Here is a 26,334-nt window from a genome sequence, read left to right as displayed (position 1 = left end):
CGTACCTGGCAGGTTGATGCAGCTTAGGGGAGGTAGGCTTTCACCCGGCCGCTCATCCCCCGACCCAGGCGCAGACCCTACGAAAGTATTTCTACGTCTGGGTTGCTCCTCCTACCTGCCTCGTATATATGAGACGCTCACAGTCCACCATCGGTGCTCTGCTGAAGCTGTTTGTTCTCAGAAAGTTTGGGTTTATCTCCCTGTATACCTTTCCTCTGCTTCAGGTATATATTGCTCTACATCCTATCAAGCCTTGGGTGTTGGTCAGTTAATTCAGAGCTTATTGCGATTTAATTGCATATGCATTGTATGTGACTTGTGCTAGCTGCTGTTGATACTGCCTTTTATTTCTGACTGTCAGTTATAACTATCACTGTTTTTCTCCTCATCCCTCTGTACAGGGTGTGTGGGGTATTCTGTGTACTTCACAAATACTGGTATTTGTGAAGACTGTCATATTGTCCTTTTATACATTGATATGTCAAAGGTTAAGGATAATCAGGAGGTTGAAGCTCCTGTGCTGGTGTCATGTAAATCCTGTTCAGCAGGCCTGTTGGTTCAGGATTTCATACAGGATGGTTTGTGTGCTCCCTGTTATAGGAGACAGCTACCTCTCCAATCCAGTACACCAGCTCCTGTACAAGAGCCACCCTGGGCATCCTCTTGGTCTCAGGTTATGTCGCATTTAGTGGACCATACAGTAGCTCCGGTACTGCCTCCCACTAAGGAGTTCCCGCAAGCAATTACATCCTGCTATCTATATGCCCCCCATGCATCCTTTCTGGATGGATGCCTATGCTCACTCAAATCAGAGTATGGTTCAACCATCTACCGCTGCTCAGCAAGTGGTGCAAACGAATAGACCAGTTACTGTTGAGCATAAGCATAAGATAGTGTCCTATCAGGCGCAGCCTGGGGATTCTATCACATCATCAGATGATGATACACATGGTTCCTCTTCTGAGTCTCTCTCGGCTGCGGAAGGCCACCAATCCTCTGTGGATGTCCCCTCTCTCTGGTGAGAGCGGTTAGATCCATCCTTAGTATAGAGGAAGAGGAGGTTCTGCCTAAATCTAAGACTCCGGTCTTTAGGCATCAGAAAGTGGTAAAGGATTACTTTCCTCAGTCTGAGCAGTTTACGGACCTCATGGCTGAAGCATGGAGCACTCCTGATAGACGTTTTCATGGTACAAGGAAGTTAACATCGCTGTATCCGTTTTCACCTGGTGAATGTACTAAGTGGAAAGTCCCTCCAGCTGTAGATGCACATGTGACACGGTTGATCAGGAGCTCTACATTACCTATTTCATCTGCATCCTCACTCAATGATGTTACAGATAGGAAAGTTGAAACATGTTTTGAAATCAGTATTTTCATTGTCTGGAGCTATTACCTGGCCGGCTATGGCCGTAGCGTGAGTAGCCAAGGTGATGGAGGAATGGGTAAAAGCTCTGGAAGACAGTATGCCACAGGCTACCAGAGAACAACTGTCCTATCTCTCCCAAATGCAAGAAGCGGCGGCTTATGTGAGAGAAGCCGTTATTGACGCAGGACTTCTGGCTTCTAGAGTATCTGCAACTTCGGTTGTGGCTCGCAGAACTCTTTGGTTAAGTCCTGGAAGGCAGATAGATACATGATCTAAGAGAGCCCTTCAATCTTTACCTTTTGCTGGAAAAATGATGTTTGGTCCAGAATTGGATAACATAGTGGCTACCTTGGCAGCAGCAAAATCTGCCGGATTGCCATCTGCGACAACATCTAAATATAGGCAGTCTTCGTTTCTAACCTTTCACCCGCATGGAAGGGCAAAGGGACAATCTTCTTCCAGACAAGATAATTCCCGCAGGAAGGCCAGACTGCAAACCAAGAAATCATGGTCGGCCAGACGTCCAGCTTCCAAGTCGGGCAATAAGCCGTGGACGCTCTGGCGGCGAGGTGGGATTTCAGGTTGCCATACCTGTTTCCTCCAATCTTCCTCCTACCAAGGGTACTCAGAAAATTCAAACAAGAAGGCGGCAGGGTGATACTAATAGCCCCGGCTTGGCCCAGACGACATTGGTTTACCGATCTGACATGTCTATCCATAGACAATCCACTTCCTCTACGGCCGGATTTGTTAGGGAAGGGCCCCTGTCTACATCCGGACCTACCTCGTCTGTCTTTGACAGGGTGGCTCTTGAGTTTTCCGTCTTAAAAGCCAAGGGTTTTTCTACTTCTGTGATTCAGACGATGCTCAGGGCAAGAAAGCCTTCCTCTACCCGCATCTATTACAAGATTTGGCATTCCTTTTTTCAATAGTGTTCCCACAGAAAGTATGACCCTGAGGTTTTCAGGGTCTCCCGAGTTCTTGCTTTTCTCCAGGCTGGACTAGACTTAGGTCTTCGCTGGGCTAACTTGAGAGTTCAGGTTTCTGCATTGTCAGTTTGGTTCTAGCGCAGAATTGCTCCCCTGCCGGATGTTAGAACATTTTTGCAGGGTTTTCTCCGCCTTCAACCTCAGTTTGTGCCTCCAGTGGAACTGTGGGATTTATCCTTGGTTCTCAGGGCACTGCAGGCTCCTTCCTTTGAGCCCTTGGACACTTTTTCTCCTCGCTATCTCCTCAGCTCACAGAGTTTCTGATTTAGCAGCGCTTTCATGTCGCTCCCCATATTTGATTTTTCACCAGAATAGAGCTGTTCTCCGTACACGGGCGGGTTACCTTCCAAAGGTGTTATCCCGTTTTCATATGAATGAGGAAATTGTAGTCCCGGCCTTTCATTCTTCAGACCTTTCTACAGCTGAAGCCTCCCTGGATGTGGTTCGAGCCCTTCGTATCTACGTGGATCGTACCAACTCCATCAGGAAATCAGATGTGCTTTTTGTGTTATATGGTTTTCACAAGTGAGGCTGGCCAGCTAACAAGCAGACTGTGGCTCGCTGGCTGCGCATGACTATATCTCGGGTTTATACACAGGCTGATCTCCCTGTCCCTAACACGGTGACGGCACATTCGACTTGGTTTGTGGGACCTTCAAGGGCATTTAGACATGGCGCCTCTGTGGAACAGTTGTGCAATGCGGCCACCTGGTCTTCTGTCCACACTTTCATAAAATTTTATGCATTTGATACTTTTGCCTGCCATGATGCTTCCATTGGGGCGTCGGATTCTCCTCTCTGCACAAGAACATCCCCACCCTTTAGGGAACTGCTTAAGGACATCCCCAAGGTAGTTCCTATGGACCCTGAAGAAGAAAATAAGAGTTATGGTAGACTTACCTTTGTTAACTCTTTTTCTTCGAGGTCCACAGGGTGCCCACCCTGACGCACCTGGCCTCAGTTGGGATCTGTTCCTTCTTGTCACTGATTCCCTCATATTTGTGATAGTGTTTCTAGTGTAATTTGTCCTTTTTTCTCCTCCACTTCCCTTGTCCTGCCATTTAGACTTGTTTACAAACTAAATGCCTGTGGCTGGGGGCGGGGTATATATGGAAGAGGACCAGTACATTCTGGGAGTTAGGGTCTCATTCAGACCCGGTCGCAAGCGCTGAGCGCTCGCAACCGGCTCTGTTAAGGCCCTGCGCACGCGCAGCAGCCGCACTGCGCGTGTGCAAGCCCCGGATCGGGAGACAATTTCTCTCGCTCCGGAGCTCACTAGAAAAGGGGCGGCTGTCAAAGTTGATCGACAGCTCGCCCTGTTTTGTTGGCGGGGCGGGGGGGTGGCTTCACAAACGGAGGCATTCCTGACGGAACGCCTGCCGTTTTGTGGGCGGCCACACTGACATCAGCAGTGATGTCAGTGGGGAGCTTCCTGCTCGATCAGAGCAGGAAGCTCCCTGGGGCTTGCGGTTGCCGAGACCCAACCTTAGGGTCTCGTCGCAAGCCCCGATGGTCGCGATGGTCTTGACCATCGCGACCCTCAACCTGGTCGGTCGCTAAAGCTGTGGGTGTTAACTCACAGCTTAGCTAGCGACCAGGAGGCCGCACTTGAAAAGTGAAGCGGCCGCCCTCATTCAGAGAGAGCGCTCGCTTATAGCGACCGCCTCTGAATGAGGGCCTTAATGCTTTGACTGTTTGGTGCCTGGATCTCTCCAAACCCACCGCCCGCAAGGTAGTTCCTGTGGAACCTGTGGACCTCGAAGAAAAAGAGTTAACAAAGGTAAGTCTACTATAACTCTTATTTTTTAAAATAAGAGGATATTGGGGGGCATCCTTTTTGTTTCGGATGCCCCTTTTTTTGTAAAGTACTGTAGTCATACACTCATATATTTGTTCTTGTTTGTCCATGAACGTACTGTGATTTCTGCTACATCCCTGGTGGAATATTATTTTGTGTAGTTCAGAGTTTTCCAAACTCCACCATTACATTAAGGATATCCATGCTTGAGTCCAGATGTTTATATCAAATTGACTGAGGTACTAATTAAGACACCTGTGCTCAAGCTGGGATATGCTTAAAACCTGGACTGCAATAGCGAAGCTTAAGAAACTCTGGTGTAGTTAAAAAGTCTGGTGGTCCCTCACCAAATAATCTTCAATCTCTCCTGGTCACACTGCAAAAAGACATTATTCTGTGAGTGAGGTGCATGGCAGCACTGGGCACCCCCTGATCCACCCTCACCCAGATGTGATAAGTCCGCATTATGCCATGCTGTTTCACTCACATTTCCATACATAATATTTGCGTGGTTTGGAAAATACACATTTGTGACAGTACAGCGGTGATTGCAGGGCTCTCGCTCGGCAACTCCACTTTGTAAATGACCCAGTTTCTGTTTCCTCCCAGAATAAAGAAGAAGTGATGGCCGTGAGGCTGAGAGAAGCAGACAGCATGGCAGCCGTTGCTGAAATGCGTCAGAGGATAGCAGAACTGGAGATACAGGTGAAGAATTTATATACATTCCCTAACTGCCATCTGATCACAGCCTCCCCCCATCTCCTGCTGTGTTCTCCTTGTTACCTGTCATGTTCCCAGTGCTGAGTGCAGCTTTCTAACTGCTTCCCCTCTCTCCCAGAAAGAGGAGGGGGTGATACAAGGAAAACTGAATGATTCCGACTCCTCGCAATATATTCGGGAGCTGAAGGATCAGATTGAGGAGCTGCGGCAGGAGGTCAGTCCATGTATTGATCTGTGGGTGAAGCAATTAGCTCACCAGTATGATAGAACGCCAGTATATGTTTTCCATTGATGTGGAGTGAAATGGCCATTACAGTCGCTAAATGTCTACTCCATCTGCATAAAGACACCTAGAAATTGACAGGTCTGGTCCATCTTAAGATTTCGCGTATTCTGTACAATGTAATGCTTATCGCTATATTATAACACTCTTTGATATCTCTCTCTCGTACCCAAAGATTCTCCTTCTTCGAGGTCACAAACCTTATTCTGACTCCATAACTTTCGATGGACTGCACCTCTCCTCCCGCTCTGGGCGGGAAGATGAAGACTCTCTTCCTTCCTCAGACGAGGAGCTTCTTTCCCGGCCTCTTGGAGCTTTGCAAGATGCACTATATTCCCACTCACCACACAAGTCTTGCTTCCTCCGGCCCCTCAGGAGTACCGCCAGCTCTGACAGTGAGGAAGGAGTAGAAACTAATGGAGCAACTTCTGATACTCCCCCCGAGCCTGCGGAGGAGGAATAGCACGAAGGATGGGAGGACTTTAGACAAAGGAGCAGAAAACACATACAGTATTTGTATCCTTTCTGGCTCCGATGGACGACTTATACCTCTGAAGGAGGAGCGTCAGTATTCTCTTCGAGAAACAACAACTGATTGGTACGTGATGGGTGCTTGAACTGCTCCTACGTATCCGTACAAAGGTACTTGAAGTTAGACCTTTAAGAGACCAAGTACCAATCACACTACTTCATGCATTATAGAACGAGGAAATCATTCTACACCTCATATGGTACTTTCACAAACTCTTGTGGGAATGAACATGAAGGTTCTAACTGACTTCCATGAAATAATCCCGTAGATGGTTTTTAATGTCACATTTTTACTCCAATACTTACCTGAAAGGTGAATGTACATTGTTCACATGCTTTACACCCATAAAGGACTAACCAGTACCAAGGGAAAAGGGGCATACTGGAATGTGAAATAACTAAACCCATAGTTGCATTACAAATAATAAGGGACATAAGATGGCTCAATAGTTTTATTTCTAAGAGAAAAAAAATATTAATATGAATTACAATTACCCTTGTTGAACCTTGCTATTAAAGGTAGTTTCTCATAGTATAGGTGTAAATACAGAAGATCAGCATTCCTGCTAAGGGATTGTACTTTAGTGTTGATCTATTAATGAATATGGGATGTTTATAGTGTACCTGCCACCTTAACTCCATGGAGACAGCCATTTTGTGGAATGAATCAGTATTCAGAAAGATGAAGCCAGAACCACTAGGAACCAGTACCTCAAAGATATTACTATTATTAGTTAATGTAAAGGTTACATTTGAATATTTGTTGAGCTCAGAAAATGGCTGCCTCCATTGTCTACTTCATGAAGTACCTCAGTGATGTCCGTAGTCAAGAGACTTGATTGAATACATTTTTGTAAATGTTAAGTTTGTCCACAAAATGGCTGTCTCTGTTGTGTGAAGGTGACAGGTGCATTTTTGTCAAGGCTACGAGCCAGAAAAGCAGAATAATACCTCAAAATAAGAAAAGGGAACACTCCATTTAGGCTTACAGAATGCTAATATGATTTAAGAATACTATATATTACAAACTGGGCCACGGCTTCCTGTCTGTCTTTGAAGAGTTGCAAATTCAGTTCTTATAAATCAAACTCCTCTGTGTGCATTTATAAAAACCGCAAACCTTTATTTGGAGAAAACCACTTAGTAACCTATATAATAACATGTTACAACATGCATAAATATGGTGTAGCCATAGCACCAATCAGATTCTAGCTGTCATTTTGTATTGTAGATAGGAAAATGAAAGCAGGCCTATGGTTGCTACGGGCTAGAGCAGATTTGTGAACATGGCAGCCTATTATTAAATAAGTCCACATGTCTGCTTAGCTAGATGACTCCCCCACTTCAGATGTAGAGAACATAGAGAGTAAGATAAGATGGCTGCTGGCCTAATATAGTATGAAACAAAGGTGCCTCCTACTAGCTCGATCCGAGCTTGCCAAACTCTAGAGCCTCCAGCCAGCCTTTGTCTAACCACTACGCAAAACCGTACCAGCCCAATACTTTTACTACAGTGTTACTAAGACTCAGACACTACAAAGCAAATTGTGTTCATGTGTATATATTTATATATAATTATTTTTGTTTATTGTAAATGCTTCAGTGTTAACAAACCAATGAGCTATATCTTGTTTTTTTATTAATGTTATCTCTTCAGAGGTGCAAAAATGTACCCTTCATCACTTTACTAATGTAATGAGTGCAATTGTTACAGATGTCCAATATATTGCAGAAAGGTCCCTTTTTATTTCCCTTTTTATTTCTTTATAATTATAGTGTATTCAACATGGCCCCCTCCAGCTGCTGTGGAACTACATATCCCAGCAAGCCCTGTCACAGTTTTGCTCTTAGGATATGCTAAAACAGGGCATGCTGGGATGTGTAGTTTCATAGTAGTTGGCTGGCCACATTTTAAATATCCCTGATGTAATGGCTTTTATCTTGCTTTAACTTATTTCTAGGTTGTAAAATACAAATGTTACGGCTAATGAGTTATCAAAATATGGTACATTTCATTGTCATTGTTATTTATAACTAGACTGGGCAATCATTGGCTCTTTTGCCGTTGTGAAACTACCAATCAGCGTAACCAGTTATGGCTAGAGAGCCTTGGGTTCTCTAATCCTGTTTTTAAAGTACATTTTTCCATTTCAGTGTAATATCTTAACTTTTATAGGTGAGACCTTTTGCCCAGAGTCAGAATAGTCATAAATTGAAAAATGCACAAAAATATAAATATATATTTTACCATTTTAAAGTGCAATAAGTGCCCCCAAGATAGACCACTGCATAAACCGATTTTATTTACACAATAGACAGAATATTAAACTCTGTCATGTATTTTGTCTGGCTGTATAATGTCAGATACTCCAGCGGACCTTGATATGATGTTGTTGTGAACAGTGCACTATGTTCCGTGCAAGAACTACTTGCACGCCTGTTGTTTATATGTGTATAGTGTGTAAATATTGCTAAGTGTTTATGTCTAATTTTGTTGAGTGCCAAATGCACCAGAAGCAGGTGCTGAGGGGACACAGTGACGGTTCTTGCAGGTTAAGAACTTAGAGGACAATGAAGTGACGGCGGGTGCAGACCTTCAGGTGAATGAGTGGTGACTTCTCAGCAAACAGTGCCCTACACAAGTCTGCCCTGGGAGGAGGCCTGAGGGTCTCCTGGCACCTGCATGGGGAGGAGGGTGTTAGTGATATAATGATCTGCAGACATCTGACAACTCCTGTGTTTAAAGTGCAGCCACACGGGATTGTGGGAGCAGAGTGACACTCGACTGCATTTTGGGAATGACACTCTGCAGACACATTAGGAGATGTGGTAGTGCAGTGAACTTCTGCAGACACATGAGGTATGGTGTTTGAGGAGGGATGCTCTGCAGACACATGAGGTATGGTGTTTGAGGAGTGATGCTCTGCAGACACATGAGATATAGTGTTTGAGGAGTGATGCTCTGCCAACACATGAGGTATGATGTTGGAGGAGTGATGCTCTGCAGGCCGATGACAGTGAGATGTTAGCTGACTAAAGTCACCACACCTGACAGCTGCAGAGCTTCAGTCTATTGTTTCTTTTTGTGGTCTGTTAAGGACAAAACTGATTCTCTGAGACCTCTTTTCAGAAAGCTGATTTAATGAACATCCTGCAAATTGTGTCTGTTCCTACCTGTAGTGTTAGAGAAGGTGCCACACTAAGCTCCACCCTGCACTTTTACACTGGCTAATGAGTCACGTGGCTGGCACCCCCTGCTGCCCATATTGTAGTGGCTGATGTGGCCACACCTTCACTTTATTCAATAAATACATTCACTCAGTTATTAATAAAGCATCTCTGTGTCATTCTGTACGTATGCATACTAGGGAACGGGAAAAACAAGGGAAGAGTCAATTGCACAGGAATTATAGAATTTCTGCACAGGTTATATACCTTGGATAGAAATGTTATAGGCAAAAGAAGGCGCTCCCTGGAGTAAAATACAGTCTATATTGGAGAAGAGAGAAAGAAAAGAACTTCTTGGTGGGGCAGAATGTGATGAATAAAACTTAGGGGTCTATTTACTAAGCAGTGTTAGAAGTGAAAAGTGATAAGGTACCAGCCAATCAGCTCCCAACTGTCATCTCACAGGCTGTGTTTGAAAAATGACAGTTGGGAGCTGATTGGCTGGCACCTTATCACTTTCTTATCACTTTTCACTCTGTCTCCTCACACTGCTTAGTAAATAGACCCCTTATATTATATTGGTAATGTTTTTTGTTTTGTTTTTGTTTTTTAACATTAAATGGCTCTAATATGTTTTAATAGAACACAGCAGCACCTGAAGAAAGAAAAATCTAAACATTACATGTATAAATTGTTTATAGGTTTGTGGACACTGATTACCTGTGGACTTATGTGGCTGCAAATTGGTGAACTGAACATCTTTTTACTTCATACTCTGATGATATAGACTGCTGTGTTGTCCACGGTACAATTTCAGTTTTGTTTTAGATTTGTAATTCTTCAGATGCTGCTATTAGTGTCATAAAATACTATGCTAATGAGGAAATCATCAGTAGATATCCAGCAGTGAGTAATTGCTCATCACTGTGGTTAATAGTAGTATTATATTTTTTTGCACTGTGTTCTATTAAAACATATTGTAGCCATTTAATGTTTAAAAAAAAACAACAATAAAATATAAGTTTTAATCTAATTTCATAGGAGTTCTTTTCTTTCTCTCATCTCCAATATAGATCATTCTGTACATAAGCTGTGCAGCAGTACCGCCATGCGGTGAGCTGTGTATATACATTCTCTTGCATGATGTTGTACAGGAGAGACTATGAGGGTTCTCTATATTCCATAATGCATTGTGCTATATCTGTCCTGTGCTGATATGATGGGGCTTATCTGACAACATGAGACAATGGGCCTGATTCAGAGCCGCTCGCTATTTGCGGTCGTTCATTCTAAAAAAAGGGGTGGCTATTCAAATGAATCGTTCGCTAATTGCGGTCTGTTCACGCCTCTAAGTCTGAACGAGCGAGCAAAACGCGGTTGTAATTTTGAAAAATACGCCCCCTGGCCGCTCGCATCCTACGTCATGTCCGCTATTTATTAGATTAATCGAGCACATCGAACAGCGTATGAACTGCTCGCTATTCTTGTGGCTGGTTTTTTCAACCGCTATTTTGCGATCAGTTCGGGGTAAAAAAAAACCAAGTGACGTGGTCAATGACGCTGCTGTATTAATTATGCACACCCTTAAAACGCCCGTTTTGACCTTTAAGCACGCCTGTGATCTAATTCCACACCCCTGTTTTCAAGCACCTTCCCCTGTTACCACCCACATACGCCTCCTTCTGTCACTCAAAATAGCAGGCATTCGCTATATAGCGAACAAACGATTTTCGGCCGCACTGACTGGTTCACGCATGCGTATTACAATCCGTACGCATGCGCAGATGTGCGAACATCGGTCAGAACGAATGAGCGGCCGCTTACGAGCGGCTCTGAATCAGGCCCAATATGTTTGAAGCTACTGTAACATTAAACATTTTTTCAACTCAGTTGTTCCTAGCAATGATATCACATATATTGTCTATCACTAAACTATGGACCCATAGCATTGTCAGATCATTATCACACATGCAATGTGATTGTCAGGAATGGTCTGGAAGAACAGTAAGAAATTTTGGGGAAGGAAAGTCAAACAATATCATCTTCACTGCATTCGCCATCATCAGATAATATGTGAAGAGCTAAAGGAAGAATATTATTATGCAATCTTACCTCAATATCACAATATCAAATACTAAGTGAAAATAAAATCTATAGGGCTGGCTCCCTGGTTTCCTCATTAGTAAATTGTTTTAGTGATTGCGGGTAGAGGAGGTAGGGTGTAACATGGAATAAAGTTAACCATTATGTACAATAGTCCAGGTGACCTATTTATTACAGTATATGTGTGTTAATGTGTATCTGGGCTGATCCAATATTCATCTTCTCAACTGACTTTGAACTAATGAGGGATATTCCACAATCACGTATGTGACTAACACACTTTACATATATAATTCAGGTAATCTAGGTCATTAATGTAGAAAGTGAGACTATACTGTACTTTATAAAGTACCATAGAAGGTTACTACAATAACCATTAGCAGAGAATCTATTATATGTTTGTTACATCTGATCATGTACCATTCTGTTTTTGCATAATCATGTATGTGACAAATATATAGAAGTCACATTAGACATGTATTATTTCTTCTTTACAGTTCTGTGAATCCTATGTTCCAAATGTGTTGTGAATTTATTTATAGGTTGGCAAAGGACTAACAAACAAATATCACTAAAGGCAATTTACTAATACATTGCCATAATACAGTATATTAATGTGATAAAATGATGCCAGTCATGTATGAGACAGGTAATCCGGTATGTGACATTGTATGAAGATCCATGGTTATGTGACCAGCTCTTACAATCGGACTGGATAGATTGTAAGTCAGGACTACGCCTTATTCCAAACATCATTGTTAGATGCAGCTTCCCCGCCCCTTCCCAAAAGTATATAGTTTTCATAAGTTTTACATTGATCACTGGGAGCGTCATTAAGGAGAAGAACATTTTTTGCCGACCTTTTACATATGTAATGTTTATGTCTGGACTCTGGACCTGATTCAGAGCCGGACGATATTTGCGGATGGGCGTTCTAAAAAAGGGGCCGGATATTTAAATAGAGCGCTCGATCTTTGCGGTGTGTTGACGCCTCTATGTCTGAGTGAGCGTTCGAAAAATGCGCTCGCTATTTTGTAAAGACGCCCCTTTGCCGTTCGCATCACACGTCATCTCCGGTATTTATTAGATTAATCGGGAACATCGAAAGGCATCTGAACTGCTCGCAGTGGTTGTGGTAGGATTTTGCGAGCAGTTCAGGCTAAAAGACAACCAAGTGACGTGGTCGATGACGCTCCTTTACTAATTATGCACTCCCATTAAATGCCCTTTTGACCGTTAGGCACGCCTGCGTTCGGATCTCCACTCCCTCGGTTTCAAGCACCTTCCCCTGTTACCACCCACAAACGGTACATTCTGTCACTCAAATTAGCAGCCCCTCGCTGTTTTACGAGCGCACGATTTCCAACCGCAATGACTGGTTTGCGCATGCGCATTACGACCCATACGCATGCACAGTTGTGCGAACATCGCTCAGAGCGAACGAGCGGCCGCTTACGAGCGGCTCTGAATCAGGCCCTCTGTGTTATATAACAAAGTGTGTGCCGCTTTCATGTGTGTTGTTTTCTAATACCATGTTCCTACAGTCATTTCATCATGCAGCCTAGAGTAGTATAGAAAAGGCATATATCTGAGTCGCACCCTAAGCGATATACACAGAGTCATTTCATCATGCAGCCTAGAGTAGTATAGAAGGAATCGATTCCCGTCAGCGGCAGCCCGACATCAGCAGAGTGCCGAGCAGCGGAAGCCCGACAGGGCTGGAAATCCCGATCGTGGATAGGTGAGTATCTACTAACATAACCTAACCCTCCTTATGGGCGCCTAACCCTAACTTCCCCCCCAAGTGCCTAACCCTAATCCCCCCCTCTAAGTGCCTAAACCTAACCACCCCCTTCCCCGCTGCCTAAACCTAAGTCCACCGGGGGGGTGCCTAACCCTAAGTCCCCCCCAGGGGTGTCTAACCCTAACCTTCCCTCCCCCTAGCCTAACCCTCCCGGGGGGGTGCCTGACCCTAAGTCTCCCCCCCCGGGAGCCCTAAACCTAACCCTCCCCCCCGCGGCTGTCCGCTCGCGGTGCCCGGCATCTCTACGATCGGGATGCCGGGCACCGGCCTCACGGCGTCGGGGAAATGCGGGCGTCTACATCTAGACGCCCGGCATTTCACCCTTGCCGGGATATGACAGTCGGGAAGCCGGCTGCCGGTATTTAGGCAGTCGGCTTCCCGATTGCACACCGTATAGAAAAGGCCTAGATCTGAGTCGCACCCTAAGCGATAAGAACACAGTTGGACAATGTTGTAAGTACTGCTTATGCGTCTGAGTCGCACAGCGCATGTGATCTGATTGTTACTGCACAGACACACATTTGTAATCTCTTTATTTATATTTTAATAGAAAATACAGCACAAAAATAAACATATGCACTGATTTTTTTGAACGATCTACAATTCAAACATATCAAATATTATTTTCCAAAAAATAAAACTACACCAAAAATACACTTCAATCAAATTTTTGATTTGTAACAAAAATACAGAAAAAAAAACAAAGTAAAGAAAAAGAAGAGAAAAGGAAAAAAATTAGGGGGGAAGGGAATTAAAGAAAGGCAAGCTACAGTATAGTAAATCATTTACGGATAGCCAATATCACTCCATACCGGGCAACTGCCTGTGAAATGCAGAATACCAAGGTTCCGAGGTAGCATGAAACTTAGTCACTGAATCATGAAGGAGTTCAGTGATGTATTCCATAGAAGCCAAATACCATATTTTATTAATCAATGAGGCTATTGCCGAGGCTTCAGTTTGTTTCCAGTTTGTGGCATCAACAGTTTAGCAGCATTATAGCTATGGCCACAAAGTTTGTTCTGGGGTTTAGAGAGGGAGCCAGTGGGTTTACATAAAAGTGTGTGTAGAGGGTCTCTAAGGGGAGAAACACTGAGCACCTTGGACACCAAAGATGTGACTTCATCCCAATATTTGGATATCGTAGAGCAGTCCCACCACGCATGAAAATAGGAACCTATTTGGCCACACTGTCTCCAACATAGGTCCGAAGACCCTGGGAAAATCTGGTGTAGTTTTGCAGGAACCATGTACGAGCGGGAATAAACTTTAAAGGAATTTTCCTTTATATTAGTGTTAATGGAGGACTTAGCCACCCATTGTCTAATATCTGCCCAGTCGTCATCCTCCAACTAATCCCTAGGTCTCGTTCCCATGTCTGTTCAAATGGTTCCCTAAATTCAAGGGATGAGGGAGCTAACATCGAATTCAGATTAGATATTGATCCCTTGCTGCCAGGGTTGTAAATACATTTACGCTCGAATAAGGTAGGTTCTCACAATTTGTGAGGTTTACTGAGTGAACGGATAAATGTACAAACCTGTAAGTACGCAAATTGAAGAGTAGGGGATAAACCATATTTTTCGCTCAGCTCTGCAAAATTGGGTTCCGGACTATAGACAGATAGTAATTAGTTAGACAATGTCTAGATAAACACCAGATGTTAGACAGTTAATAGTTAGACATGGATAAAAGTTTGATTCAGACACACTAAAGTTAGACATGTAAAAAGTTCGATAGGTACAAAAGATCAACAGGGTCAAAAGTTCGACATAAAAAAGATCGACACAAAAATGGTCAACACTTTTTTGTTTGTTTTTTAGGGTTAGGCACTTACTGGAGGGTTAGGGTGAAGATTAGGGCTAACAAACAAAAAGAATAATTGTCGACCATTTTTGTGTTGACCATTTTCATGTCGAACTTTTGACCCTTACGACCTTTTGTACCTGTTGAACTTTTTACGTGTCTAACTTTAGTGTATCTGACTTTTGTTTGTGTCTAACTTTTTTCCCTAACTATTGACTGTCTAATCTGGTGTCTATCTAGACATTGTCTAACTAATTACTGTCTATCTCTTATACCACACCCTGCAAAATTTTGGGGGGCAAAATCACCTAGAAAGTGCATAAATCTAGTTAACCCAGCCGCTGTCCAAGGATGCATATAAGAGTACACACACCCTAATGGGAAGTGGGGATGGCGCCATAGTGGAGTCAAAGGGGATGGGTATGGTGCCGGTTGTAGGCATTTATTCGACAGCTCTTACACAAGGAATTTCTCGAACCGAGGCTGGTCTCAAGTTAGAGGGTAGCCAAGGAAGATGACTAGCCAGGTGCGTTCCCACCAGTTCATTTTCAAGTACTACCCATTTCCTGCTCCCCTCCCTCAAAGATGGGAAGGCCCAAACCCCCATTAATCGTTGATTTGGACAAACAAGTTCTACGAAGTCTCGGTTTTTTACCTGACCACACAAAGGAGCCACATACCGATTGAACTTCGCGAAGATAAGAGGTCGTTACCACAACTGGTGTTTCAAATAAGTACAGTAACCTAGGAAGATGGTTATTTTGACTGCATTAACACGACCTGTCCATGAGACACAAAGTGGGGCCCATCTGGACGGATCCTGTTTAATTAATTGCAGTAGAGGGATATAATTAGCCTGAAATAAGTGTTCATACTGCTTAGTAATAGTAATCCCTAGATATTTGAACGATTTAGCTCGCCAAATGTATTCAAAGTTGGTCTCTAAAAGTTTTTGTGATGGAGGAGGGAGGTTAAATGCCAAAGCCTCCGATTTGGTGCTGTTCACTTTATTCCCTGAGCAATTGCCATAAGCATTTAATTCATCCTGTAAGTTAGGGAGTAAAGTCATGGGTGATGTCATAGTAAGCAGTAAGTCGTCTGCAAACAAAGATATTTTGTATTCTGAGCTCCACACAGACACCCCCTTGATATCAGGATTATTCCTAATTTTAGCCGCAAGAGGTTATATGCTCAGGGCATCGAGCAAAGGCGAAAGTGGGTATCCTTGTCTCGTACCATTACCCAAAGCGAAAAAAAGGTGAGGAGGGGCCATTAGTTGATACTATAGCCGATGGTTTGCAATATAGAGCCTTTATGGCCGACGAAAAACTACCACAGAAACCATACGTTTGTAGAGCTTGAAACTTAAAACCTATCAAAGGCCTTCTCTGCATCAAGTGACAACACTAGAGACACACACATTTGGTTGCAGGGAGTGTGGATTTTAGTTGGTGTACCTGGGAGGTAACGGGGTGGTTAGGCCATATGTGCAGAACGGGTCCTAAGAAGCGCAGACCCCCAACCATCAGAGATGTACATTCATCGGATGAACGTACATCTCTGAATCAGGCCCTATCTACACTCTATGGTATAACAGTCAGCAACTGCACTTTGTACACTGTACTGTATAAGTCATGACAAACAAGATAGATGGCTGCATTCAGATTTTTATTGGTGAGGTGACTAACTCAGAGACATAATACAGGGGTTAGAGCATTACTGTCACATTTGATGGCATCTGTAGGGAATCCTGTTGTCCTTACGAGCTTGGTGTCAGCTGATAGTCTGGCGCTGCAGAGAAGAGAGCGAGCATCATTGTCCCATGCGTAAGTGTCACACGACCTGCCCCACAGAGAAAATGGATGTGTTACTCACATGTCTTGATGTGAATACACCACAGTCCGGCCGTCAACATTGACCCAATGAAGAAAGAGCAGAGTGTGACCCCGACCACTGCCACCACTCCTACCCCCTGTGCGCCGTACTCTGTAAAGACAAACATACAGTAGAGGCTGGAAATCTCCTTTGGTCAGAGCCTGGATAATGGTTGTCATCTTTCTCACCTCTGCGTGCAGGAAGAGATGGCTTCTTGTGGCCTATAAGGCAATAATTACATTTACAATCATTCTTCATTCTCCAACTATTGCTGTTCGTATGTTAGTAAGTGGTGGGTGGGACTACTTACCTGTGCTGTAAGGGAGCAGTAGACGGGAGGGACCAGAAATGGTGACCAGCAGAGGTTGCGTCACTGTACGCTGTAGCTCAGGCCTGAGGAACAATGGTGGAGCAGTGAACTGGTTGCAGGGGTCATTAGGAATTCGACACTGGCAAAGTGTGGAAAGAAAAGGAATATGTTTTATTTTAGATCTAGCTGTTTGGCTCCACCTTCAGGTGTTTTTCATTGACTGAGTTACAGGTGCCCTCCTGTCACTTTTTCTACATACACATTTTCCGTGTTTCCTTCTGTGCTTAAAGTAAACCCGGGTACAAATTAGATGATATGTCGGCCCGATCCCGCGAATAGGACTGTCATATCAGACACATCATGTAATGTGTACGCATTATGCGCACCCCTGCTGGCCAACATAGTTGTCATTCCATAGTTCGTGTATGCCGAAGCTAGCAAGATCAATGGTGCCATGAATGGTATATCGGGCGGTCTGTCACTGGATCATGCAGCGTGTACCGTCTGCCATATATATCGTTGACCGGCACAATTGGCCGTCGCATCGGGTAGTCGTCTAATGTGTACCCACCTTAAGGGTTTTACACCAATTCAGTGAATTGTTTATTTGGATTGCCCTTGGAGATAACACGGTATTGTTCTGTGGATAAAATTGTTTCCAATTCACAGATAAGAACTAATCCATTTTATGTCCAAAAACAAACATCAACAATTTTGTCTGGATGACATAACGGCATTGGGGAATGGGAGAAGGCCAGAAAGATAAAGCAGTGTATTAGTAAAAGGCGCAGGAGAGCCTGTATAAAACAATAATTAAAAAACGTCTGAAGGTGGAAATCACTATGAAACATTTGGAATTAAGGCACTGAACGATTAGGAGAATAGCCGAGTATGTGGAATAGAATATACACAATGAAGGGTACCTCTGGAATTGTCATAGTTTCAGTGCTGCTACTACACAGTGATTCCATCAAGCAAAATTGCACTTTGCAGTGCAGGAATTGGATGGAGTTGTTGTAGAAAGGGCCAAGCTGGAAGCTGAAGCTCTTCGTGGGCAGGACCTTGGTGCAAGGCTTGGGTGGGACCAATGTCAAAGACACTCCTACTGCAGCTGGGCAGTTGTCCACAAGGAGCGGGATATGGGAATAATTGAAAGGATCTGAAGATGGTGAGAGCGAACATTGGGCCAAGGAGAGACCAAGGGATGGCAGTGCGGCAGAGAGAGACACCTATGAGGAATTAATTGCTATGATGTCATAGGATAAACATTTGAGATGGGATAAAAATAAATAAAATTAAGATTTAATTTTTAATGCAGAGAACGACTGGTAAAGACCAAAGAGGTTAAAGGGAACAGTCACCTGACCTCTGCCTGTACTCTGCTCCCCACTTTCACAATGCACATGCTCCCGCCTTCACATTGCTTGTCTGGGCCTCGGACCAGAAACTGAACACGGGCGGAGTCCATGAAACTGCGCTCTGATACCAGATGGGATGTACAGGGAGACTAGATGATGGACAAGAGACATAAACACTCACTATGAAAACTACAAGTAATTTCCCTATAACACCGTTATGCATCTCTAGTGTGATATATCATAAAAGTGTCACTCCTCTATAGCTCCATCACAGATCCACATTTCCACAGCAGCTTGTATTTTTTTCAGCATGCCTGTTAAGGCGCATACACACTGGACAATGTGTCCAGTGAGCGACATCGGCAGCGGCGGGCCTGGCGGGGCTGCCTGCATCGGCAAGTGCATACACACATGCCAATCCTGGCAACAACGGCGGCGTGGGGGCCATGCTGCTTTCGACAGCAAGGCATCGTTAACGATATTCCCAGATTGAGCTGCATGTACAGATGACTGGGGATATCGTTAACAACCCGCGGCAGCGTGCATCGTTCGTCATTAAGCTCATACACACTGAACGATTTGAATGACATATCGTTCAACGATATCGTTAACGTTCATAAAAATCGTCCGGTCTTTTAAATATCAAATGCACTGTAAAAATCACCACAATATACAGTATATCATAATAGTCACTCCCCCCCAACATTTGTCTAAGCTAGAATGATGTCTCTGTATAGCTGATTGAAAAGAAAAATGTAGCTCTTCACATGCGTGTCACTTATAGACCCACCTGGGCACGCGTGACATGGTGTATAGAAGCAATAATCAGCAAGCTGGATAGCTATAAATCATTTCTTGGCAGCATATAGAGTATTTTAAGTTTATTCCAGCAAACCCAAATATAATGGAAACTAATCTCCAATATGGCACTGCAGTGCTGGAAATCAAATTAACATCTAAATGTCACCATCAACAAGAGACCACAAAGCCTACTGTCGTCCTGTCCCTGTCTATCCATTTCAAAGGCAGCTCAGCATATGTGTGTCAATATGATGGCCATATCCTAGTGAGGGGAGGTAACAAGTGCTTGTAACAACAGCAAGGATAAAAAAGAAAAAAACAGCTGCAGTTATCAAAAAAACTGAATATGTTCTTTATATTTGGGGTTTGGGAGAATGGGTTGTCAAGTCAGAACTGCATAAAGGGTGTGAATTATTACTCTCTGCCATGTAGGGAAGGGAACATACAGTAATCATGGGGTTTTTTTCTGGAATGTTTATTAATGTGCTAAAAGTGTCATTTTTGATGTGCAGTAGGTTATGCCGATATCTAAGGTAAATGACAGAATAAGAAATAAAAAGGTTTGGACTGTTTTTTGATTCCCTACAGTTCAAGCTAGTAGATATTAATCCCCCCACATTAGCATCTACCCTGCCTACCATACAGTGGTGTAACTAGGGGAGATTGAGGGGGGCATGTGCCCTGGGCACCATGGCAGGCCCAGCAGAGAGGGGCGCCGCCAGCCAGGGCACCGTACCCGCACTGCCCACCACCCCCTGTCACAATTGCGCCCGATGTAATGAGCAGGCAACTGTGCCTGCTGGTGCTGACTGTAGGGGGAGCTGCAGCAGAAGCGCACAGCCCCTCCCAGGCAGTCATTCCCATCCTGAGAGCTTCCCCGGCGCTCTCTCAGCTCCGGAGCAGCCAGGTGAGTATTCATTTTTCTGGAGAGGGGGGCGAAAGAGGGGGGGGCGAACTTCTGCAGGCGGCGGGGGTGCATTTGTGTGAAAGAGGTGTGTGTATCTGTGTCAGTGTGTGTGTGTCAGTGGGTGTGTGTAACTGTGATGGTGTGGCTGAGAGATGACACGGGGAGGCGATGGTGTGGCTGAGAGAATGCAGGGGGGGAGGTGATGGTGTGGCTGAGACGATGCAGGGGGGAGAGGTGATGGTGTGTTGTGAGACGACGCGGGGGGGAAAAATTGGTGTTGCTGAGAGACGTAGCAGGGGGAGGTGATTATGTGGCTTAGAGACGACGCAGGGAGAGAGGCAACGCAAGGGGGAGGCGAAGATGTGGCTAAAAGATGACGCAGGGGGGAAGCAATGGTATTGCTGAGAGACGACGCAGAGGGAGAGGCGATGGTGTGGCTGAGAGACGACGCAGGGGGGAGGTGATGGTGTGCTGAGAGACGACACAGGGGGGAAGGCAATGGTGTGCCCGAGAGATGATGCAGTGGGGGAGGTGATGGTGTGGCTGAGAGACGACGCAGGGGGGAGGTGATGTTGTGCTGAGAGACGACACAGGGGGGAGGTAATGGTGTGACTGAGAGATAATGCAGGGGGAGTGGCGATGGTGTGCTGAGAGACGACGCAGGGGGATATTGTGTGGCTGAGGCTCTCAGGGGGAGGGAAGTTACACAGGGGGAACGAGTCTGGTTGAACCGCTGTTGTATGATGATGACCTTGTTAATATTCCTACACAAACAGGCATCTTCCAGACGATGTGACCTACATGAATAGTGTACCGACTGAAGACGCCGTTGTCCCAGGGAGCATGCATTTCTTCAGAGATTCCACATTGTGAGAAACTACCGTACAGGTAAGGTGCATATAGAAAGGAAGTAATGTTCCCAGAGTGACAAGAAATGGGTGGTGTGTCATGTTGGCACGCCCCATTTTCAGTGGCCATTCCCAGGGGCGGATTGGGATGGAAACCAGTCTGGGAAATTTATAAAGGAAACCCTAATGGAGGTGGGGTCTGTTGAGGGGGTGGGGCCCCTCATATGACCTGATTCTGAGTAGGACACAGTTGCGGTCTAACTTGTGTCTTTTGCTGTAGTTGCGTCTGCTAATGACGGTACAATGGCCTTTTCTGGCGTAGAGCCGTACTTCCGAATGTGCAAGAACTGAGATGCCCACTGTCAGTGTCTACATACGCTGCAATCACGCTTCCTGCGTCTTTAGATGTCACCATCGGCAGGCCCGCCAAGAGCCGCGGCGGGCCCGGGTAACAGGGGGCGTGGCCTAATTGTGGGAGGTGTGGCCACGCCCCCTTCCCAGAAAAAATAAACCTTTGCAGCGCCACAAAGTGACGCTGTGCGCTGGGGAGGGGGGCGCTCTGAGCCCCCTCAGCCCAGCTCAAATCCAGGGGGGGCACGATCAGTGTGATCGCTCCCCCCCCACAGGCATAGGAGACTGCTGTGGCTGCTGCTCAGCAGCCATGAGCAGTTTCCCACTGCAGCTCAGCACACGCTGTGTGCTGGGCTGCTGTGAGGGAGGGGGGGCGGCGCCGGACCCGGGCCCCCACCGGGCCCCTCTGGAAACCCGAGCCCAGGTAATCTGTACTCGCTCCCCCCCTCTCGGCGCCCCTGACCATTGGTCGCACTATTGGAACTTTCACCAGCCCTATGCTAGGTGCAGATCATCCATCTACGTATGGCCTCCAATGTGAGCAATTCAGCGTCTCTGTAGCCAACTCCTTGTAACCACCCAGGAACACCCAACACATTTCTAGTGCACTTCTTGGTGCATGCGTCTGAATTCATATTGCAACGCTATAAGGACACCATCAGGACAAATGCGCGGTGTAACTCAGATGCATACACAGATGAAAGACGACGCACAAGAAAAAAAATAAACACATTGGCCCCAAATGAAAACAATAAAACACATTGGCCCCCACAAGAAAAAAGAAACATTGGCCAGATCAGAAAAAAAATAAAACACATTGGTGTCCACAGGAAAAAAAACACATTGACCCCCCAACAGGTAAAAGACAAATAAACGCATTGGCCCCCACAGGAAGAAAAACCACATTGGCCCCTGCAGGGAAAAATAAAAACACATTGGCCTACACATGAAAAAAATATGGTGAGCATTGTACATCCCTGGGGCGGAGGAGGGAATGTCCATGGGCTGCGTGATACTGTATGTCTAAGGGGCAGGGGGTAGGGTGGATTATATTATATATAACATCTTGTGTTGCCCGGCACTCCTAATACCGCTGCACCTTGCCCTCGTACCTTTTGCTGGTGGTATGTAGTCCAAGTAATAATGAACGGCACTCAGTGACTCACACAATTCACAACAGACTCAGGGCCCCATTTGCAAACGAACAAAATACCAGCAGCAAAGTTCGTTTAGTATCACTGTGATACAACGAAAATGTCACTAGTATTACTCACAGCCTAACGCTGCCAGCAACGGGGCTCCAGTGTAATGCGCATGTGCGATGGTCTGTCTGCGAATGTGTATGACCGGGGGACCCGGCAATGCCTGGAAGGCTTTGCTGAAGCCGTAAAAGCACCGCAGGGTCTCCATTGCTGGCCTCCGGGCGCTAAAGGGGTTATGTTTTGTTAATAAATGGAGCCCTGTGTGTATCAATGTTTCAGGGCTGTGTGCCCTTTTATCAAGACATCACGCGAGTCCCTGAGTGCTGTCTCCGTTATTACTTGGACATACTTTAATATAGATAGATAGATAGATAGATAGATAGATAGATAGATAGATAGATAGATAGATAGATAGATATGTATGTGTTTTATAAAGAAAATATATATAATTAAATATACATATTTATATATATATATATATATATATAATTATATATATATATATATATATCTTGAAAATGATGCATTAAAGCATCGAAACGTTGAAGTTTATATCCTGCCTGTTGTGATTCTTGTTTGGAGTATATATAAAACTTAATGTTATACGTATCATATATAGTATGTATTATATGTATATCATATATTTGATATATATATGCCCTACATATATCATATATGATATATACATTATGTATAACACATTTTATATATATATATATATATATATATATATACATACACACACAGTATATATGTGTGTGTGTTATACATAATATATATATCATATATATTATATATGTAGGGCATATATATATATATATATATATATATATATATATGATATACGAGTATATATACTATAAATAATACTTTATTTAATATGTTACATATAAAAAAAATTCTGCTGGTGCCTACCTGTGAAACAGCTTTGCCCACCGCCTGCCGCCTCTACTCTGGCAGCTCGCTGCTGGGTGCTGACAGTCTAGCACTGTGTGCATGCCACGCAGCATCTGCTGCTGCTGCCAGCCGGGTGTGACATCGAGCGGGCAGCAAAGGGGCTGGAGGCGGAGCCGTCAGTGGTGACTGACGGCTCCGGGCTCCGCAAAGGATTATGGGAGGAGTTTCCCCATCGGCCATTTTTTTTAACTTCAAACACACTGCTGTGCTTAAGCTCCGATTGCGGCAGCGTGACGGGGCAGTGGAAGCCCAGGGAGGTGGATCAGTTAGCGAAGGGCGGGATGTGCGGCCGCCGGCCACCAAAGGCACCGGCTCAGCGGGAACCGGCCCGGCTTCCCGGCAGCCCAATCCGCCCCTGGCAATGCCCCTTCAGCATGTGACCACGGCCTTTTTTTTTTTGCTGCGCGCAGATATTCTGCTATGTGTATGTGTGTGTGGGGGGGTCACCATTTTTTTACTTGCCCTGGGCTCCAAAGACCCTAGTTACGCCACTGCTCCCAGGGGAAAATGTTCATGTACCCTGTGGATAAGTTGGTCACGGGTAAGTCTAAGAGAAACCAGTCCAACTTGGGTTGTCCACATCTTCCTATGCTAACCCTGGGCAGCATGAAAGTTGGCGCCACTGATAAAAGGTAGGGGAACCCCGATGCAGGGTATACAGTGCAGGGCCTCCCTTACCCCAGGAACCTGTGTGCACCACACATCCTGCACCCATTATAGACATGCCATTGTTTCTCATGTTCTCATAGGAAATTTATACTGAGCTTTGACTGACCTAAATACTTTTTTTCTTCTGGCCAAATGCAGTAAAATGTATAAGATCCTCATAACTGAGCAATAAAAAAGGGTTAATAGACTCCCTGTGATAACAGAGCACCTCTGAGTAAATAATAAGAAATCATTCCTCTGTATGTCTGTATCTTCCATCAAAATACATTAACGCCTTGTTTGCTGGAAACAATTTTGACTAAAGTAAAATCCGATATTAGGATACATCCTGACATTGGTAACATATTATTTCCTTACATATCCTGACTAGGTCGTCATCTAAACAGTTGTCAACATTATTAAAATTTTCCACAGCCGCTGCTACTGAGCCAACTCAGAAAAGCGCGTCGCGTGTGGGATTGTCTCAGCGATCAGTGGGTTTCCCATCATGTCAAGGTTCATAAATATCATTATAACATACTCTGTGCACATTACATATTACTCCTTAATAAATATTAACTATAAAGGCTACAGCATAGGGAAAGGCCGTATGACATGCATGGAACATGCAGAATAAGAGGAAGGGTACTGAGCATTTGGTCAATATTGACAACTTGGGAGACTTCCATGGGACAAATCTTTAAACCCTTTGATTGTCCCTGGAAATTAGGGACCGTTGACATCTGTACTCACATCAGGTCCTTTGAATATTTTATCATAAGAATTTGGACATGGAAAAGGTGCAGGAGATGGAGCCTGTGAGAGCTGCTTTAAACTGAGCCAAGGTGGAGGACCTAAAATGACAGAGGACAACAGAGAGACAGCCTGGTCATTTATATCCCGACACCTTATGTTAGACAATCTCACATGTTTCATTAGGCCTCCAAGCTCATACTCCAGGGCAGAGAGCATGGAGACAAAATAACACAACACTTAGTGGAGGTTGCTATTTTGTGTGCTGAGATAATTAAACTTATCAAACCTCTAGGAGCTAGTGACATAACTGAGGCCCCAGGAACTAAGTACTAGTGACAGCGCTGACCTAGGGCAGTACTGGGGGCCAATCACACAGCTTATATCTATGGTCATTTATCTCCATTCACTTTATCTCCATCCAAGGCTTAGTAAATAGACCCCTGTGTTACTATAAGCAGGGTGTAGAAGTCGCAATCTGGGCATCGCAGCTCTCACAGCACCCAAATGGAAAATACGATTTGCTGTTATGGGACGAGATAGTTAAGTGATCTTCCAGGGGGTGGAGCTGCCAGTCTAAAAGCCACAGGGCCTTTCTAGCTCTGGCAAGTGACTTTATTGCACTAAATTAAATTGTCCCAGAGTTGGACACCTCCTGCCCATACAAGAGCACTTATAGCGGAACAAGCATTTATAAGCACACATAAATTTAGGATTAATATGTACAAAATGTTTTTTGGGGGAAATAAAGATAGCACTGCCCAGATTTATATTGGTGAGGTGACTAACTCAGAGATAAAGGGGTTAGAGCATTACAGTCACATTTGATGGCATGTGTAGGGAATCCTGATGTCCTTACGACTCTATGGTATAACAGTATAAGGCAATAATTCATGCAATATATTTAAGTAATAAATAAGGTTTCAATTAATAGTCTTTAAGGAGTAAAAAAAAAAAGTGTATTATTTTTTTTTAAAACTTTTGCGGCATCTAATAACAGAATAAAATCCTACAAATAGTCTGTATGGAGGAACGTCCAAAACAGATGATGGAAGTCTTGTACAAATATGAGAAGCATTGGTGGGGAAGTGGGCGACGGAACATATCTACCAGTTCTGACCTCTCCATTGCTCTTTCATTTCTCTGGACTATTAAACTGATGCGTAGCACTATGGGGGATTACAGGGGTTCGGGGGCTGGGGTGCTTTGTAGCCTTTCCTGAGATGGATACATAGCAAACTTAATGCATATAGTATGTCACATATGTATACAAAAAAGATGATTATTTTAGTGAAAAAAAGAAGTTGGAATCCCTCCTATTAGAACCCTGCTCCTTCTCCTGAGTAATGCCATTGATAACTATCCATACATCAGATAAAATAAAAAATACAATTAGCCGCTCTGTAATTTGGCCATTCCTACCTTCCACTAGTCCTGCGCAGAACAGCACGGTGATCAGGAGATGCATCCTGGGGGCCCAATGTTCCTCTGGAATGAAGCTAAGTCTTCTAGGGAAATACACCTATAAACCAGCAGACAATTAGTGCACCCTACATTATACACTTTGGTAGTAGAGCCATTGGCTGTGAATAAATCATAAATACATCATCTATAATGGAGACGCCTTTGTATCCCACAAGACACAATGCTGGGCAGCCTACGATAGGTGTATATACCTGGCCAGCGGAGCTGCAGAACAGGGCAGCAGGCTGTTTGGCTTATATAGCCATAGAGTGAGTTCAGATTTCAGGTGAAC

The 26,334-nt window shown here is 44.4% G+C and overlaps 2 protein-coding genes across 5 annotated transcripts in view; one reads left to right on the top strand and one right to left on the bottom strand.

Annotated features, from left to right (window-relative positions):
* The window catches only part of EVI5L (ecotropic viral integration site 5 like), a 36,077-nt gene extending 27,057 nt beyond the window's left edge, over window positions 1–9,020 (top strand). For all 4 annotated transcript variants that reach the window (XM_088480337.1, XM_088480335.1, XM_088480336.1 and 1 more), the window contains 3 exons: window positions 4,763–4,858; window positions 4,992–5,087; window positions 5,332–9,020. In XM_088480337.1, the coding sequence (XP_088336463.1) occupies window positions 4,763–4,858; window positions 4,992–5,087; window positions 5,332–5,619 (480 nt within the window). In that variant the 3' untranslated portion in view covers window positions 5,620–9,020. The remainder of the gene's footprint in view (window positions 1–4,762; window positions 4,859–4,991; window positions 5,088–5,331) is intronic.
* A 7,269-nt stretch (window positions 9,021–16,289) lies between these two features.
* Window positions 16,290–26,080, bottom strand: TGFBR3L (transforming growth factor beta receptor 3 like). The gene is made up of 8 exons (XM_088480444.1): window positions 26,001–26,080; window positions 24,579–24,679; window positions 18,120–18,260; window positions 17,677–17,982; window positions 16,754–16,892; window positions 16,632–16,664; window positions 16,444–16,578; window positions 16,290–16,359 (listed from the first exon to the last, which is right to left on the bottom strand). Exons 1-8 carry the CDS (start codon window positions 26,044–26,046, stop codon window positions 16,328–16,330), a joined length of 933 nt encoding a protein of 310 aa, XP_088336570.1. The 5' UTR covers window positions 26,047–26,080; the 3' UTR covers window positions 16,290–16,327.
* Between the last annotated feature and the right edge of the window lie 254 nt (window positions 26,081–26,334).

The sequence above is a fragment of the Taudactylus pleione genome, unplaced genomic scaffold, assembly GCF_031769625.1.
Source record: "Taudactylus pleione unplaced genomic scaffold, aTauple2 ptg000253l, whole genome shotgun sequence".
NCBI lineage: Eukaryota > Metazoa > Chordata > Amphibia > Anura > Myobatrachidae > Taudactylus > Taudactylus pleione.
This window is presented reverse-complemented; position numbering and strand designations above follow the sequence as displayed.